Source organism: Nesoenas mayeri, assembly GCF_963082525.1.
Source record: "Nesoenas mayeri genome assembly, chromosome: 2".
NCBI lineage: Eukaryota > Metazoa > Chordata > Aves > Columbiformes > Columbidae > Nesoenas > Nesoenas mayeri.
In genome coordinates, this window is record NC_137543.1 from 104799359 (window position 1) to 104818510 (window position 19152).

The 19152-nt window shown below is 38.9% G+C and overlaps 1 protein-coding gene across 1 annotated transcript in view; it reads right to left on the bottom strand.

Annotated features, from left to right (window-relative positions):
- Positions 1–2389: 2389 nt before the first annotated feature.
- The window catches only part of RAMP3 (receptor activity modifying protein 3), a gene marked incomplete at both ends in the record, with an annotated part of 47808 nt that continues 31045 nt past the window's right edge, over positions 2390–19152 (bottom strand). The window contains one exon of the mRNA XM_080339012.1: positions 2390–2645. Coding sequence (XP_080195138.1) covers positions 2390–2645 — 256 coding nt within the window. The remainder of the gene's footprint in view (positions 2646–19152) is intronic.

Consider the following 19152-nt stretch of genomic DNA (forward strand, 5'->3'; position numbering starts at 1 on the left):
CTACTCTTCTATCTAGTACACCAAAAGAATAGTGGAAGATCACACTTTGAATGGAGAAGACGAACAAAAAAAGATTAAATTTTCACATCCAAAGCACAGAGCAGTGACAGAGTCTCTCCTCCTTCTGCCACAGCACATGAAGGAAAATCCACTGTCTTTTATTCTTAGAATCTTACATTTCTTAGACTCTTTGAAAAGTTCACACTAGATTTTATTTTCAAATTAAACCAGATCTGACATTTGTTTAAAGACCACAATACATATCTAGCAGTATGATGTCATCAGGTGACAGTTTCTTCTCAGTTTAGTACCTAGGCCAATCTGGTTTATATTGAATTAGGGTGGCTGATATCTCTTGGATCAGGTGAACACAGTTTCAAATGAGCAAGAACTGGTCAAGAATTTGCACCAAATATGGCAAATAGATTGAAACAGATGTGTTTTTGAAAAAGTCTAAATTTTTCTTATGGCAAATAGATTGAAACAGACATGTTTTTGAAAAAGTCTAAATTTTTCTATGTGATTTCCAAACTCAAGTTTTGAAATTTGCTTTGAAGCTTGTTTAAATTTAAGTAAAACAACAGAATCACAGAATGTTAGGGATTGTAAGGAACCTCAAAAGATCATCTAGTCCAATGCCCCTGCCGGAACAGGAACACTTAGATGAGGCTACACAGGAATGTGTCCAGGCGGGTAAAACTACATGCAGAAAAGAAAATTATTTGGTTTTGGCCACACAAAATGCTTAACCAAACAATCTTTCAGATCAAATTAATGGGTTGTGGTTTTTTTTTTTTTTTACTTCACCACTAGTTTTGGTGGGGCAAAACATTTTAATGCAGAAAGTAATAGTTAAGTAGAAAACTAAACCAAAATCCTTAGTACTTATGTCAATTCTTTATGAAGAGCAATTTTATGCTAGCATCTAAAGAATGAAAAAGTATCTTTGGAAAAAACATACAGGGAACACTTTAGAAAATTAATTATTCTAACACCAAGATAATGAAAAAACAAGCCAATGCCTTCAACCCTTGTGAAAGGATATGAAAACAAACCAATACGGCTACAGGTGTTATTTATCTAACTTCATATAAACAATTATTGTAAGGGGAACCCTGCTAATTTGATCCAAGCTTAGAAACACTTCACACACAGACAAACCTATATCTCAAACACTGGGCCAGGATTTTAAAGGAGAAAAATCTAACTAGCAGAGGCATGAAACACCATTACTTGGCCATTCAACCTGTATTTTTTTAATGTGCATAAGGTATGGAAAAGAGGCATTTGTAACAGCATTTACTCACTTGTAATAGAAGAGCATTTGACTGAAATACATTTTGTAAAATGACAGAAAATTAAGGTGTGTAACACAAACATGGAAGTTGTTTTACTTTGGGCATATGATATTTATTTAAATTGTTACATAGGAATAGCTTTATACAATAAGATTTCTGAGTAGAATTTTTTCTCTTTCCTCCTGTGTCTGTTCCAATCTTTAATGTTCATACTTTAGTTCTCACACTCTACATGGGATGAAGAATTATTTATGTACAAACTTGAACTCTGAAAGGCACCTCAATCAGCATGACACCTTTATATTTATTTGTAGGATATCCTTTGCACAAAGAGAAGTGAGAGCGGGGAGTATACAGTGAACGCAAGTCATTTAGAATAGTCATTATAGAATAGAAAAAACAAAAAAGTCTGGCATATGAAAGTTCCTTAGTATATTTATAATCAAACATTTTTTTTCTCACATTTTCCTGCTCTGTAAAATAAGACCTGTATATCTTCCCAGAGTTTGTTTGCAAGACATACAATTCCAAATAGCCATGCTTAAAAGCATTTTATAAACTGTTTTATAACGTGGCATGATAATTTCCCTATGGAGATAGTCACTGGACACATAAATTGTTTCTTTGTCAGGACAATACTTCGAGTTCTTGATAATGTTCCTTATTAGCTTCCTTGAAAAGCTGCCACTTGGTTACATCCATGTTCAGTTCCTTTGCCAGTCATCTATCCAAGCCACAGGGTTCACAGATGAAAACCTCGAGTGTCCTGCACAAAAACCCAATAGATATCATGTCCTCCGCAGTCAGTGTTACACCATGCATACATACACGAGCTGCCTGTGAATTCTGTGATGATGAGGCCTGATGGAAGCAGAGAGCTTTGCACCAGTAATGTTGACGACCAAGCTCAGAAACAGTGACTTTCAGCAGCAGGCAGTCTTTGTTCTCGGAAGCCTTGTCTCTGTCTCAGTATCTCACAAGTTCCATTTCAGCAGATTTGAAATACTTACGTTGAGTTTCACTCTTCATCCTCCGTTCTTAAGAGTTTTTGTAAGAAGGAAATGGAGAAAAAGAAAGTCCAGAGGAACAACTTACACCAGGATATCACTTCTCTTGCTGCACCATACTACCAGGGTTATCATGCCACATGTCAACATGACTGGGATCAAGATGAGAGTGATGAGAATTTCATCCGGTGGATCTTCCCAGTGAACCTTTTCTGAAGTACAGTTTGAAAAAAACTGTTTATGAATTCCAGTAATAAAGCCTTCTGTGAGGGGATTTGGCCAAAAGCAACTCGCATTCTTGGCTTCATGTTCTGTACACTGAGTAAAGTTGTCATAATACCTAGGAGAAGAAAATGAAGAGAAGTTTAAATAGAACACATGCATACTACACTTAGAGCGACATAGGGAGCCATACAGAACCTATAAGAGTGGGTCTATCATATAGATACTCTGCTGAAGGATCTTTAATGGAGGCTGTGGGTACCAAATCCTGCTCAGTGGAGCCAGGATAACTGACTCACATGTACTCATACAACTGAGAGACTTCATGTGAAATACTGAGATCGTGGGTGGATGGTGGTCAAAACCCGGTATTTTGAATGCTGTTACTATAGCCAGGACCTCCTAATGCCACTTAAGTAGAATAAGAACCTCCTCACTAGAGACATCTACGCTATCTTTAAAAAACATACACACAAATGTGCCAAGAACAAGACATTCTGAGCAAAAGATGGGTAATTCATACCTCATCCGTCACTGGGTATGATGATGTGGCAAAACTGATGATGTGACTCTGGGACTGAGCCACAACATTCATTACCGTGTAACAATTTCAATTCTGTTGTACCCCCAGGCAGCAAGAAGAGAATGGGAAAATAAATATACAGAAAGTTAGCTTTTGACAAGCTTTATCTTTTTCTCATCTCCAGCAAATGCCTAGCAGAAAAAAAAAAAAAAATCCTAATTACACATGTTCACAATGCTCACGAAAGACTGGAAACCCCTTGTAATTCCTAACACTTCAACACAGCATGTGCTGAAATTTGCCTGTCCAAGGAAAACTTTATATTTCTAAGAACTGGCCACCCCTCAGGAAAAAAGAAAAAAAAAAAAAAAAAGAAAGAATAAAAGTCTAAATGAGTAATTGCATGGGTTTTATGGGTTTTGTGGTGTTATCATAAGCCAAGGAAATTCAGGAAGTGAATGGAGCATGGGGGAGGAGATCAGAAATTAAGAAGATGAAGAATGTCTGGTCAGTACATTAATAGGATAAGACATAAGGAAGCCGAATTATCATCTGCTGCATTTTTAAATATTTTTTTCAGTCCTGCGTGACTCAATAAACTCACTTCAAAGGTAAATTAAATATAGAAATGAGAGAGCAAGAAACCACATGACACCCCAAGGAATAGCATCCTGCACTATTAGCTAAAGGCCTTTCCTTCCTTTTCAGTACATATAAATACAGTAACTCCTGATGAATGACTCATTCTAATATTAAGTACTACAGGTGACTAATGCTGACTCAGTCCTTTGCTGTGAAGTAGTGGAGGAGAGATACTCAGTGTCTGGGTCAAGACTGAAGACCACTGCCTATTGCCTGCCTTTCAGAGGAAATGTCTGCCCGCCCATGCTATAAGCACATAGGTTGAGAATACAGGCTGCTGCTGAGCATCTATGTTCTCAGGGCTGTGTTCACAGAAGAAAAGGCTTCACACAAAGGCCCTTCTGCAACCTCCTCACAGTCCTCAAGGAGTCTGAGCTGATGCTGCTTTATTCATAACCAAATACACTGGATGATCTGACAAGTCCACACCCAAATACTCTGGCACACAGATGCACATATGCACAATGTATGTATATTTTAAGCAAAGCTGCCAGAAAGGAAGCTTTTGTGACAATGTCAGCAGCTACAGGGAAACAACAGGAAGTAAGCTAAAAATAAAATAGAAATCTTAGTGTTTGTTATTTTACTAGGGTCATTCTTCCATGTGAGCTAGTAGCATCCATTCTTTGTGTCCTTGGACTAAATTAGAAGCTGAAGATGTCTAGCTGAATATGGGAGGGCCAGTCCCTGAGGACCCGAAGAATAATACATCTGAAGGCATACCCACAAGGTTTAAACAGACTACAATGCAGAGACAGTGGAGCTAGCATCCAGTTGCCCAGACAGGTCAGTGTCCTCTGGCATAGACACCAGGCAGGGCTTCAGAGAGCATCGGGCTCCGCTCCAGCCCTGCTCTAGGCCACGCTCTGGTGAGCAAGCTGTTCCCATCAACGGTTGCTTCAGCTCCCTGCTGCTACAGCCACCTCAGTTTGTCCATCTCTTCATCCAGAATGACAAAAACAACAACCTGAGAAGACTTCATGTAAAAGTAATTATATAAACCCTTTCTTTTTTTCTTTTTTTCCTAGGTGTAAAATCCTATAGGGTTTTTTCATAAATGTTAGATGGTGTAAACAAAAAACATTTCCCACTCATTTTGCATTTTAAGTACAACATAGCTAGAAAAATCTGGTTAAGAGTTGACAAAAGGCCAGATAAAACTAATTAGTGAATTATGTTGTATTGGAAAGCCTCAATCCCTAAGAGCCAAACTAGAATAAAAATGTTGTCTTAATAGTTTGAATTCTTAGAATTTTCCCTTAATACCCTTCCTCTCAAGAAAAAAAAAAAAAAAAGGCAGCGACCCGCACAATAACTGTTTTTCCACACAATTGTGAGAAGGTGGATAAACAAGCCTCAGCTAATTGAGAATTACATGTCTGCCAGTACAGTTCAATTCAGTTAAATATTTATGTAACTTAGCAATTTAGAGTTTATGCACAGCAACAGAAAGTTCGTGTAATAAAAGTCCTCTGCATGGTACTATGTAACAGCTGCCTTGGAAGGGAGCAACTCATTAATATGGCACAGGCATTTTGCAATTGATCAATTCATTTGCAACTTGTTGAGCTTTTTTAAGACAGAGGCAGGGGTTAATAGTTATTTTTTTCCAATTCAATTCTCCCATGCTTAATTTTCCTATGCCTTACATAATTCTCTTTAATCAAATGGTAAAGGCTAGAGTAGGAAACCTTTTCATTCTGTATAATAAAATTACTATCACAAAGATGCCCTAGCCTGTGACTGGAGGTACTTCAACACAAATGCATAAAAATTACAGGCTTTGTGAAAGGAAGGAATAAGAAATGACATTTTCTACTTACTCCCAGAACAGGTAATGGGAGCACAGTACAGTAGCACAAGCTCCTTCACCTCTCATATTATAAAGAGGTATGGAAAGGTTATTCTCTGTGCTCAGTCACATTTTCATCTCTTTCAGGTTAGCTACAAGGACCATAGTTAGCTAATACTCAGAAAAGGTAAATTCACTGGGAGCAAGGTCACAAGCTTTCTGAACAGTGGGATGAAGAATTAATGCATCTATGAGTTTCAACTCTGTTCAGGAGGCCAGTACCAAACCCAAAAAACTAAGCATATTCTAAGCACCAAAATTCATATAAAGATATGCTTTCTCCTGATATGCTCAGGAGAATCATTTTAAGTTTTATTGAGGAACCACCTACTTGGTTATAGAACCACAGAATATCCTGAGTTGGAAAGGACAGACAAGGATCATCAAATCCAACTCCTGTCCCTGCATATGGCAACCCCACAGTTCACACCATGTGTCTGAGGGCCTTGTCCAGTCTCTTCTTGAACACTGTTGGGCTTGGGGCCGTGACACCGCCCTGAGGAGCCTGTTCCAGTGCTCCACCACCCTCTGGGGGAAGAACCTTTTCCTGACATCCAACCTAAACCTCCCCTGGCACATCTTCCTGCCATTCCCTCGGGTTCTGTCATTGGTCACCAGAGAAAAGAGATCAGCACCTGCCCCTCCTCCTCCCCTTATGAGGAAGCTGTAGCCACCATGAGGTCTCAGTCTCTTCCAGGCTGAACAAACCAAGTGACTTTAGCCACTCCTCATACCACTTCCCCTCCAAACCCTTCACCAACTTTGTAGCCCTCTTCTGGACACTCTCCAGTAGCTTCATATTCTTTTTATCCTGTGGTGCCCAGAACTGCACACAGAGCTCCAGGTGAGGCTGCATCAGTGCAGAGCAGAGCAGGACAATCACCTCCCTTGCCTGGCTGGCAATGCTGTGCCGGACGCACCCAGGACACGGTTGCCCCTCTTGGCTGACAGGGCACACTGCTGGCTCATGTTCAAGTTGCCATGGACCAGAACCCCCAGATTCTTCTCCAAGGAGCCACTTCCCAGCATCTCACCCCCAGTCTGTATGTACAGTCAGGGTTGCCATGTCCCAGGTGCAAAATCAAACACTTGCCCTTGTTGAACTTCACGCGGTTGATGATTGCCCAGTTCTCCAATTTGTCCAGATCCCTTTGCAGGGCCTCTCTGCCCTCAAGAGTGTCAACAGCTCCTCCCAATTTTGTGTCACTGGTGAACTTACTTAGTATTCTCTCAAGTCCCGAGTCTAAGTCATTTATAAAGACATTGAAGAGTGCTGGCCCTAAGATGGATCCCTGCAGAACCTGCTAGTAACTGTTTGCCAGCCCAACATAACCCCATTTACTAGAACCCTTTGAGCCCAGCCCGTCAGCGAACTGTTCACCCGCTGCATTGTATGTTTATCCAGATAGCCATATGGCATATTGTCGAAAATACTTTCAGAAAACATGAAAAATACTTAATTCATCTTTGGAGCAATCTCTGAGCTGTGACACATTTGTCTTGAAAGACAATTTTCAATATTCTAGAACAATACTTTCAGAGCACAAACATGTTTTCTCCAGTACTTTCTGTTTCCACTAAGACAGATAATAACAATCATGTGGTTAGTTTTTCTAAGAAGTGTGGAAAATTTTATTTTGTGAGTTATTTTACTCATGAGAAAACACATTTATAGATATTTACCAAGAACCTGGACAACAGGCAGTTATTATTAGGAATACTAATGCACACATTTGCCTTAATGGGACACTGCTTCATGGAGTGTCCATTCAAACTATTTAGACAGCTGAATGTCTCACCCATCTTAGGGTACTCAGTTGCCTACCACTCAGGCACTGTTCAGTATAAGTGGGGGCTTGAATGTCAACCATAGTTTCCTACAGGAAGGAATGTGATAAATTATTGCTCTTCTTCCACAATAACAATGAACAAAAAAAACTGCAGAGATGTCTGGTTTACAAATACATGAAAAAAATACAACTCCCTCCCCCAAGAAAACAAATAGATTGTTTCATTAAGAGTTTCAACAAATGAGAACTTTCTGAAGAAAAATTGTTCTTCCAAAAAATCCCAAACAATTCTCAAAAAGCAGAGTACTATATGTCATATTACTGAAGAAAAAACTTTTGAAGACATTCACTGGCTGCAGCCAGTAAACCCAGCAGCAGTTCCGGTAGGAGAATTTTGCCACCTCTCCAGAACTCATGGATAGACTACTCCAGAGACACTCTGTACACATGCAGTCAAGGATGTTCAGCCATTGCTTAACGAGATGGGTCATGAATTTTAACAACAACAACAACAACAACAACAACAACAACAAATCATTGCACTTTCACTGTCTCATTTTACATAAATCTGCTTCATGTTTAGTGATAAAATTATAGAAGGGCATAGCAGAGTATGTACATTATGAGTTCTTTTTTGTTATTTTGAGTTCATTAAGTATTTGGAAAATACAGGGAATATTCTCTCTAGAATAAATGAGTCTTGATGTAAATCAGTTAATATATATTCCAGGGACACTTGTTCCTTCTGCTGCTCTACAAACTTGGACTGGAATCTAGAGGAGCTGTTCCAGGATACTACAAGTTATATGATGTACTTTAATAAAGATGTTTTAAAACTTTTTCCCCCCCCATATGGTTCAACCAAGAAGTTTCTTTATACACAGTCATGTATTAAATTAGAGTTCAAAGTGAATGATCATCCTTGCAACCTCTACCCAGTCTGGAATGAGAAATGCAGACATAATAATTATAAATATCATGTGATGAGAAAGGCTCTTTTTACAGCATTTCCAGATGAAGTGGAGGCAGGAAGTACCTCACAAAAAAAGCAAGCCTATTTTTGTGTGAAATGCAGCCAGATTTTGTAGAACCGGGTGTAACAGTCTGGATGAACTTCAAATAATGATCCAAACTTTAAGACTATTATCTCCTGAGATTTTACTGTCACGTTAGAAGTCAAACTTTAGTTTTATAAACAGCTACGAGCCTACAAATACAGTGGAATCTTTTTGAGCTTTTTTCATTCAACATCTCTCCAATCGTACTTGTGGTTGTATCTCACCATTTCTTTAACCCCGTATCTTCTGCCAAGAGTAGTACTCCCACAGACACACTTCTACCACTCTAATCAGATCTGATCTGTTGTACATCTCCAATATAAAATTCAGCCAGAAGAAAATAATGCACTACAAAACATAAGCAAATGAATATGTGGGGGAGGGAAGGCAAAAAAACCCTTGCTGGTTTAATGACAACATTATTTAGTTCACTCTCATGTCAGTAAATACTAGGCATTGTGACAGATTTACTCACTTAGGTTGAAAATAATAAATACATTCTGGTGTCCTCTGAACTAACTACAGATCACCACCCTTGGCTTCACATCAACAGCTGTCTCAAAAATGTTTGAATAAATCTAACTGAAAACGCTAAAATGCACAACTATTACTAAATTGTTATTAATTTCCTAAAGATACAGCAAGAAAATATAAAGAGCAACTGTAGATGTAAGCAAATAGTTTATATACCCAACAGCCACCTCTGATAAGCAATAAAAACTACTACATTAAGCAAACGTAGAACGAGGGAAATCCAGCCTGACACACAGTGTTATGTTATAAAGATCTGAAATTTAGTAGCACTGGAATTTAAAAAAGCCGGAAGCTTCTAATAGCAAGTGGGCTTTGCCTTCCACCATTCCTGAATTATATTTTAATTATTACTCTGTTGCAAACTTCAGCCCATTTTTGGGGAACACCAGTTCAAAAGGGAAGTGTTTTCTGAAGCCATCACTATATCATGTCTACAGGAGCCAGTTTCAAAACTCCCTTGAATTAAGACACAAATCAGAAGAGCAAGCAAAGGCAAATACCACAAAAAATTAAGCAAATGTATCCAACTTCTTACATGCACCACAATTCCTAAAGTAGCCATTCCCATCAGTGACAATGTGTGGAAAAAGGTGTATTTAATATACTGAAGAAAAGCCTGTGCTGGGTCTCAGAGGCTGTCAGCCACTTCAAAAATTCCCACCTCTCCAGCCAAGAGAGAAACAGAGATACAGGGAATGTTCTGCAGAGGGCACACGAAAATGCAGGCTGCAACACCAGCACATGGAACTGGCACCCTGCAATCCAAATACTGAAATGCCCCGCAAATGTCTGGCTTGTAAAGGTTCATTCATATATTGTGTCTTCCAGATAAGAGTTTGTTTTGCTCCTTAGAGATGATTACAACATTTCAGTGTTACTCTGCTCTATGCAGTGATCTGGCTCAAGAGATGTGGCTTCCATATAGTTTGTCTAAACCATTATTTACTAGGGTATCGCATGAACTATGAATTATGTCAGAATACATTATTTAATCATGAACTCATCAGGGACAAAGTCTCAAATGAAGAAGGTTAACTTCGCCAAATAAATCCTTCCGGAGTTAACTTTCAGAGTAGCAATGAAGAAACACATGCTATTTAAGCAGTGAACATGAATTCTCCTCTAAGTTGCCAAAACTGAGGCAAATCCCTTCCACCAGTTTGACACAACAGATATTAAATTGCTACGTTAATTAACACACATATCAGACACTTTGCATTTCTGGCTTAAAATTGTACGTTTCTTAGTCATAAGAATAGGGTCATCTGTAACTCACTGCTTTTAAATCATCACAGCTCAGTTTCTAAAGTTGACTGGAATTACAGCTTTGATGATAGTGCAGCTACCACAGTTACAACCACAGCTCATTTCTGTGTAAGCTCATCAGACATAGTAGGGTTGCTTGTTAACAAGTTCCTTGGTAAACAGATGTCGCCATGTCTGCAGTGGAAACCCCGCTATCTCAGTTCAGAGTGATGTTAACATGTAACAGTGCGAACAGGACTGAGGGATTCAGTATTATTTTAGGAAGTCTGATGCCTGCTCTCTGCTTTGGTCCAACACCAGCAGCTATTGTAGTAACACTGACATTTGATGGAAAACAGAGAGAAAGGAAAGAAGGGCTATTTTTTATTCACTGAAAGTCAAAAGAAAGCAGGGAAATTTTTAAAACAGACTTTAGTGCTGTGAGCTAAAAAAGACACCTCCAATTCCCAAACCTTGAGAAAAAAAGCTTAACCACAAAATGGTACTTGGAAAGAGAATGAGACTATATGTGGAAGAGAAAGAGGATTAATTAAAAATGTACCTTTTTACTATACTGTACCTTTCATTTTAGAAAACTGTGATATTATAGCTGATGAAGATAACAGTAATTCCAGTGTATTTTCTCACTTTTCCTGTTTTCTTCTGTGAAGGCTTGTTTGGGACATATTTGTTTAATATTTTGCACATAATTTTATGAGCAGAGCTTAAGTGTGTATTGTGGGTCTGGAGGGTCACAAGCCATTATGAGATCTACAACAATTGTTTACCAACACGTTTTTAAAACTAGTGAAATCCCTAAAGATAGTCACTAAAAGCCCATGAAATTGTGCGTAACATTTTGCAGCCAGTAGAAAATAGATAACTGGGCACACATGAGTTCTCTGGGAAGTATATATAAATCCTCTTTCTTTCCTGTTTGTTTGGTGACTAGTAAATGTTCTGCAGCTGAATTTCAGCTGCAAACATTCAAGAACTATTTGGGAATTCGGGTCATGTAGCCAAAAAGCAAGGCCAGTTTAACTTGGCACAGATGACAAGGTTTCTACACTTTGCTATATTCCTCCTCCAGCACAACATTCACTCTTCATGGACCGGTTTCTGAATCATCACACTGTACAGCACGACGCTGGAGGACCACAAGAAACTGTGGTGTTTTGCTCTGCAGATGCTCACGAAGAAGAGGTATTGCCAACCCAGTCTATATGTGCTCATCAGTTTGACTCCTCTGTTCCTTATTTGTCCCTCTGTAAAATGAGGCTAAAGTGGCATTGTCCAACCTCGCAAAATTACTGTGTAATAAAACTATACAGTCTCTAACGACTACTGTAAGATGGACCACATGTGTCATATACAAATAGTTGGCACCCAATTTAGATGCCCAGAAACTTCCCAAGTATATAACAATCCCTGTGTTCTTTGATTTACTGTCTTTCAAGTGTTAAAATGAAGCCGCAGTAGCTGTATCTGTTTCCCCATTCTCAATCTTGTTTGTTATGGTGCTCAAACTGTAGGTAGCAGCTTAAGCAAAGCAAAGCAAACCTTCCCTTTACAATTTATGCTATAAAAGAGCCAGAAAAATGTGTCATATTTTCCATATCACTTTGCAACATCTGTACTTCAAAAACCCACACATGTAAGTATCCCTGCAGTGACAGTGAGAGACCACTGAAAAATGAATAAACAAATAAAGCCAGCATGGATGAATGTATAGTTTTGGTTTCAAAATTAGAGGGTTGTTATGAAATGCTAGCTAAAATAGAACTGATTTCTAAATAAGGGATGGTAACACAAAAAGAAGGTGCAAGACCGCTATTCCAGACACTGACTTGTATATTCAAACATTTTAGTGGTTTGTGGTTTTTACCAATGGATACAGGCAAAAAAAAAAAAATTGCTAATAATGCCTACATGTCATCTAATACCTTTCATTCATTAATTTGCAAAGGAAGCAAACATCCTCATTGTTTTCTAGATGACAAACTTCAACCATAATATGGAATCACAATTTTCCCACAGCAGAGTAGTTCATGGCAGAACCAGGAATAGAGCCTGGGTCTGCTGGGCTCAGCATACAACCCCCATTGCTTACAATTACTCCAGTTTTTATCCTGCAGCTATGGTACTTAACAACACTCTCCTTGTGAAACCTCCACTGTTTGAGCTACACACACACACAAACAATATGCCTACATATGACTTAATTCCTTAGGAAACCAGGCCGGAAAGCAGCCTCTTTTTCAGAGAAAAGCTCAGTCTTTGGAGATCATTTGGACAACAAAGCACCAGGTACGCCAGAACCTGACATAGAAGAATGGAAGGATGCCACGAATTTCTGTTTGCTCTGCATTTGACTGACATACACGGGAAAAGAAAACGTTGTCCATACTGAACTCAGGGACAGAAAAAAAAGAAAAAACAAAACACAAAGTTACAACTGAGCAATTATCTCAGAATACACAGAAAATTGCAACAGCCTGAAAGAGATTCATGAGTGACCAAAATCTGAGCTGCTCATTTGCAAATAAGGAATATATGAACTACCACCTTGAATTCAAAGTATTAAAGACACCTCATACCTCAGTCCTGAGCACATGCAAGAAGATCTGCTCCAAGAGACTACACAATAAATATATGATAAAGCTCCAGAGAGCTTTGATATAACTTCAGTTTCATTTATGTTACTGAAGACGACAACACAGTTCCCAGGTTAGGGGGACTTCAGTTACAAACTAATTCTTCATAGCTATCCACGTCCTCTCTCCCTTTGTTTCCACAAAAAGCAAGCCTCAGCACACAAGCCAGATCAGCTCCCTGACATGCTTCAACAGCGCTCTAACAACAGGCTTTGAGAAGATAAAGCTTCTGGAGCATTGCACAGCAAGTGAACCACACCACAATACCAGAAGTCAGACACAAAACGGAGGTGGCACTCATTACACCTTGCTTTCGTCTCGCTTCATTCCCCTGCAAATGCATCAAGTTTGTATTTTTCACCCAAAGATCAACCCCCTGTCTACATTCAACAAACAGCTCACCAATTTTAAGTTCTGCGAAGGTCCTGCAAACCTCACTAAAATAAATTTACGTTACATAGACTTGCATTTCCTGACAACTTGAAACCATACCTTTGAGACATGCTGCAAACAAGTTCATAAAGGTGAGGAGGTAAAACAGTTTAAACAACACTTCTGTGACTACTTTAAACTTGATTTTCACACCTACTGTTTCTCCCTTCCACAGTTTCTCATTAAAATTATGACCTTCTCAAAGATATTTGATGTCTGGGAAAATGTATGCTTCATAGCAGAAAATAATAAGTCAGGAAATAAATAATTCCATTTAACAATAGAACGGATGTTTGAGTTGAATTGAGCCACACCAAAGAAATCTCAGTGTTCCTTATATACATGGAACCAGGAATGTTCTTGAGAGACTAATAGCATTTATGTGCCCTAAAGAAGCTGATTCTTCAGAATAAACTCATGACACTGATTCCAGTCTTTAACACAGAAAATGCATGGATACCTGGTAATAGTTTACTCCCTAGTGAGAGGGACTTTTTTTGCTCCTGGTAATACTTGTGCACTTGGCTTGCTGTCACCTATGGAATCTCATCGCCATCAACTCATCTGTGATGACTCATCACCTCTCTAGGTACTGCAAAAATGGAACATGGTCCTGACAGACAAAAAGCAGGGTTTCTACTTACTGATGGATAGCTAGGTTCTTCTGTGCTTTCAAAACATGTCAGACTTCTCACAAGATATGTTCTGCAAGCTTGTTTCTCCTTATATTATAAGAAGTACCAGTGTGGTGGGTGTTACCAACTGATACTGTCTTCTCTCCAAGTTCCATTGGCTTTTTTTCCCCACCCACAAGGCAGAAGTAAGTTTTGGTTAAAGTCATATTGTGCTGCTAGCTTTAAAGTAAGCAAAATTACGCATAGGAGCAGTTTAAAAGACAGAAACCTGCATCAGCAGCAGAGTTGGCAGTTTGTTTGGGGCCCTGGTTAGAGTCAACTGTCTTGAATAACTAAGTCTCAACAGCAAAACAAATGCATTCAAAACCACAAAGACATTTTTTCTAACATTGCAGGCCCCAGCAAAACTCCTGCCGATTTGCAAGCAAGATGTACTCCTTTCCATCAAACTCTGCAGCAATGAACTAGCCTCTAATCTAAGAATTAATCCTACTACTAAACCAAACATATCAATACTATTCTTAATCTACTTCAAAATGCAGATGAACATCTTAGATGAGCATGGATATTAACTGATTTACTGGCAAGCCAATGTGGGAGTGGTCACTGCTAAGCTGCAGCAAATGTGCTGCTTAACTTAGGTCTAATGAAACATAGTGTTCCCATAGGAACACAGTTCCTCCTCCAGCCAAATCACTGAACATACTGAGAAATCCTAACCCTCAACTTCAGCAACAGGAAAAACAAAATTACAGCTAAACCACAGACCTAGAATGGAATTCCTCAACAGTAATGTTTTATTGCCATTTATATAATCACTTCCAGACCCAGATAAAGGAGGTGGCATTGTAGTGGGAACAGCATTCAAAATCCTCCCTGTAAACAGCCTGCCTAATGTTAAAAAACTCCTACCTTCAGTACCGTAAAGTGGTAAGGGACTGAACTGTATTAATCTGGCTAAGCAGCAAGATAATCATTTCTCACTAATCATTCCCTGGAAAGAACTTCGGTAACTCTAACACAGTGGCTTTCCCTGTAATCATAATTATAAAACATCAGTCTGTAAACTTTATTCCTATGGTAAATGAATCACAAATAAAAAGATGCTTTTTTCAATCTGTAGATCAGTAAGACACTAAACCAACACAGTGCAATACCACTGTAACTTTCAATTAGCCAGCCTGAATATTAGAAACAGCTTATCCTTACTTACATGCACCTCAGAACAAACTCATGTATCTCGTTTTTGCAGACAGCTTTGCTCAGTTCCATCCTCTCGTGGAGTAGTATTGTTCCGAATTTACCTTGTTCTAAAGTAAGGCAGCTGAGCTAGCATTATACTGCAGCTGGTGCCGGAGCTTTTGTGTGGACACATCCACCACAAGAGTCCTTTCCTTCTGAATCTCAAACAACAGGCCCCTACTCAGCTCCAAAAAGCAATAATTCATATGAATGAGAAGAAAACAACTTTGCTCTCACTTGAAGAATGGGCATCTCACTTGCAGAACTGTAGCCAATAGTAAACATCACAATTTGTTAGTAAACATATTTCCATGCTTCTGCAAGGGGAGCCATGTTTCCAGCTATACTCAGAAATGAAGAATAGCAAGACCCACATCATCTAGACAAATGGTAAGTGCCCCTGTTGATCAATTCTTATCCCATTTATATTGAAAGCAATATCACTGGAAGTCTAAGGGATGCCATAGCAACATTTTTACAAGATTACTGAGCTTCACTGTTCCAAGGTTTCTATAGGTCCTCCAGCCTCTTTCAAGAAAAAAAAAAAAAAAAAGCTGAACGTAAATGAATCTAATAACCAAGGGAAAGGAGGCTTGACATGTTCCTTAATTATCCTAAAGTAAGCAGAGCCAGAGACAACAAAATTAAAGGACCCTGAACAATGTCTGTGAATGCTAAATTTGGAGTTCTTATTGTTACAATACAGTTGTTTTCCTTCCTGGAGTATTCTGACTGCAAAAAGCACTACCTGTGTGTTGAAAACCTCAGCTGCGTCAAGTTTACAAATTGGCTGGTAACACTGCATCCTCAAATACCACCCCCCACCTCCCCATCACTAATAAACTCTTATGTTTGCCACTTATTTCCTGCACAGCATTGCTCTTTACTTCCCTGTTGAAACGACATAACAGGTGGCTGTGGACTTTCCATATACAAACAGGTATTTGTTTGCAAACAGTCAGTAGAGGAAATAATACAGCTTAATAGTGTGCTGAAAGGAGAAATTGTACAAAAGCACAAAATATCTCAGTGACTCAGAGAATTTAATTGCATAAAACATCCTAAGTGAAGACAGTTATCTTGATACAAGGGCATTATATTGAACAATTCAATACTGTTCAGCAGGGATTCTTCTTTAAGAAAAATAAACAAAAAACCACACTTCCCCCAAAAAATCCACCTAATTAATTTGTATTAGGGTATTACTTTGAAGCAGAATGGGTCTGAATGCTAAATGTTGTAAAAGCCCAAAGTACTTCCAAACCTGTGTGACATAACATGAGTTTTGAGGAAAAGAAATATTTCATAAGGACAGTTCTCTCAAAAAAATAATGTTCTACCTGTGCTTTGCTGCCTCTAGAATGGGAAAAATTTACCAGTAGAAAATATCTTCAGTGCATGCAAACAATAAATTTTCAGTTTAGCAGCAAGGACATGCTTGTCAGGTTAGATTTCAAAGCAAAATCCTGCATGGATTCTGCATGCTTAGAAACTAGGCTCCCTTTACAGTCAGTGGAGACACTGGAATAACTGGAGGGCGTGATGTATATTCCATGATATATGATCCCTTTCTAAGACACCTTCCTTAAGTTTCCACTGACTAGGGAGTTCGGGATAACTACTACATTGGACAGATGAATGGTGCATGCATGTATTCAAGTTAATCACTAGCATCAGTTACCTGTTGAGGCAATTCAGCTTTCTCCCAAACTCATCAGTCACTTCGTTCATTCAGCTTCTGAATTTTGGTATGAATAATGGCTTGACAACACTTATCTCAAAATGTTCCAACTCCATGCTAAAACCATTATTCCACCACTGCTTCCAAAATGAAAGGTTCACCCACCTTCACTCCAATCCTCCAACACCAAGGGAGGAGGCAGAGTCAGGAGGGAAAAGCCAGTCCCCACCTCAGAACTGCTCTGAATTAGTCATTCACAGCACACTCTGTGTCATCTCAGTGGCTCAAGGCTTTTCTTTCCATCTAGATGAACCAAGCTGACATGCAAGCAGAGCAAATGTGGCTCTAATCTAGTTCAGTACTACATAGCCAGGCCTCCAGACAGCTATTCAAAACAGACACTTGTGAACATAGTCATTTTTCTGACCAGCAGACAGAAAGTCAGGGGAAAAGAAGTATCAGATGAGCCCTCCTTATTCATTCCAGCTTGTATCTACAAACAACTGCTTCAGATTTGAATTTTAAAAGGATATTAAAGTGTCCTTTGCTGAGTGGAAGCTTTTATTAGATTCCACTTAGGCTAAAGTAGCCCAGGCCTTTTGTAACACCACAGCATCATTTCTTAAAGTGGAAACAGGGGAGAAAAATTTGACAAGCACCCACTGCAGCATGTGTACAGGTTGTAAAAGAAATTTTTAAAAAATTCACTTGCTTTCATGTTGAACTTTCCATCATAATTTCAATACCCCTCCTTATTTAATTTTTATGATCATGCCAAGAATGTAGATTTTTTTTTTTCTTTTTCTGGTAATGTAAGGAAAATGGGTTTTTTATACACCAATAAAATTCTTGTAATTACAAAATCCATTTGCTTTGGGAGGAGAGTGGCAGTTGTTTTCTGTTCCAAGCAGAATACAAACAATGGGAGTCAAAAATCAGGCAACTAATTACACATCTTAAACCTCAGATCACATCATCTACTATTTAACGAATAAGTGATTTTTGTGGTTTTGAATAATAAATATATTATTTAAAATTGCAATCTGTCCATGAACAGTTCACAAATGAGACTGAAATTGATGAAAAATTAACCACAGAATCAGAGGAATAGTAACAACATTAGAAAAGCATTTATGGTATAACATATAAATCTGATAAGGGAAGCACCAGGTATAGAAAAGTCCTGCCTAACTACTATTCAAGTACATCATTACGTTCCAACATTACTTCCATGGTACAGCCTGTACACCATTGAATGTGGATTTTTTCCTTTCTTAATCGTCCCTTCTTACTCATGGAGGTAAAGACACCTGCCCTCTCCTTAAATAACTTCTTCTTGTGCTTTACAGCTTCCTCAGTCTCTTCTGACATTTCATAGAGACAACAGAAGCAAATGGTAGACCTGAAGGACCCAACTCCTTCTCCACAACTGTTTATGTAAGACCTGAGTATTGCAACACTCACTGGAGTTGCTTAAGGACAAGTCAGCAGCATCCTAAGCAGGTGCAAAAAATTCTATGGCAAGAGATTTCGGATGACATTTAGCAAGACTGGCTGCAGATCAGACATGGAGGGACCAAGCATCTTGAGGGTGTCACCTGAAGGAGGCAGCTGGTTCTCAGCTTTTGGCTCTGCTGACGTTACTTCCTTGGGTCCTGCGAAGCTCTACATTAATTTTAGAAAGAACAATGTAATTTGGTGCATCACTTGTGAAAGATCACAAACCCTTGCCATAAGAAAGCTATTATGGGGTTTGTTAATTTTTAAGCACTCTGACTAGCCAAACAGTGGCTTTACTTTCTGAGCCTTTATCTAATTCCTCTCTGGGTGATGAAAACACTGTCTGATTTCCACAATGACAGTAAAAAAACCCCTACTTATTCCCATGCACAGCAATAGTCAAAAGCAGAAACAATCTTACATTTTTGTACCTGTTTTTCATAGGTAGTAACACTAATACCTTACACCTGTTTATGACATGTCAGTCTGGATATGTATTATGTATATGTATTCCCCAGTAACATGATGCAAAAAGCCGTGATAGATTACAGTGCAACAGTCAAAACTCAGGTGGAAGAAGGATGTTTATGTAATGTGGAAAAAGGGACAGACTACATGGGAAGAATACAAGGAGGCTGTTAGAGTATGTAGGGATGTGGTGAGGAAGGCCAAGCTCCACTTGGAAGAAAATCTCACCAGGCAAGTTAAAGACAACAAGAAAGGGTTCTTCAGGTATATCAGGAGCAAAAGGAAGGCTAGGGAAAACGTAGGTCCGCTGCTGAATGCAGAGGATGCCCTCGTGATGGATGATTCAGAGAAGGCAGAGTTGTTGAACGT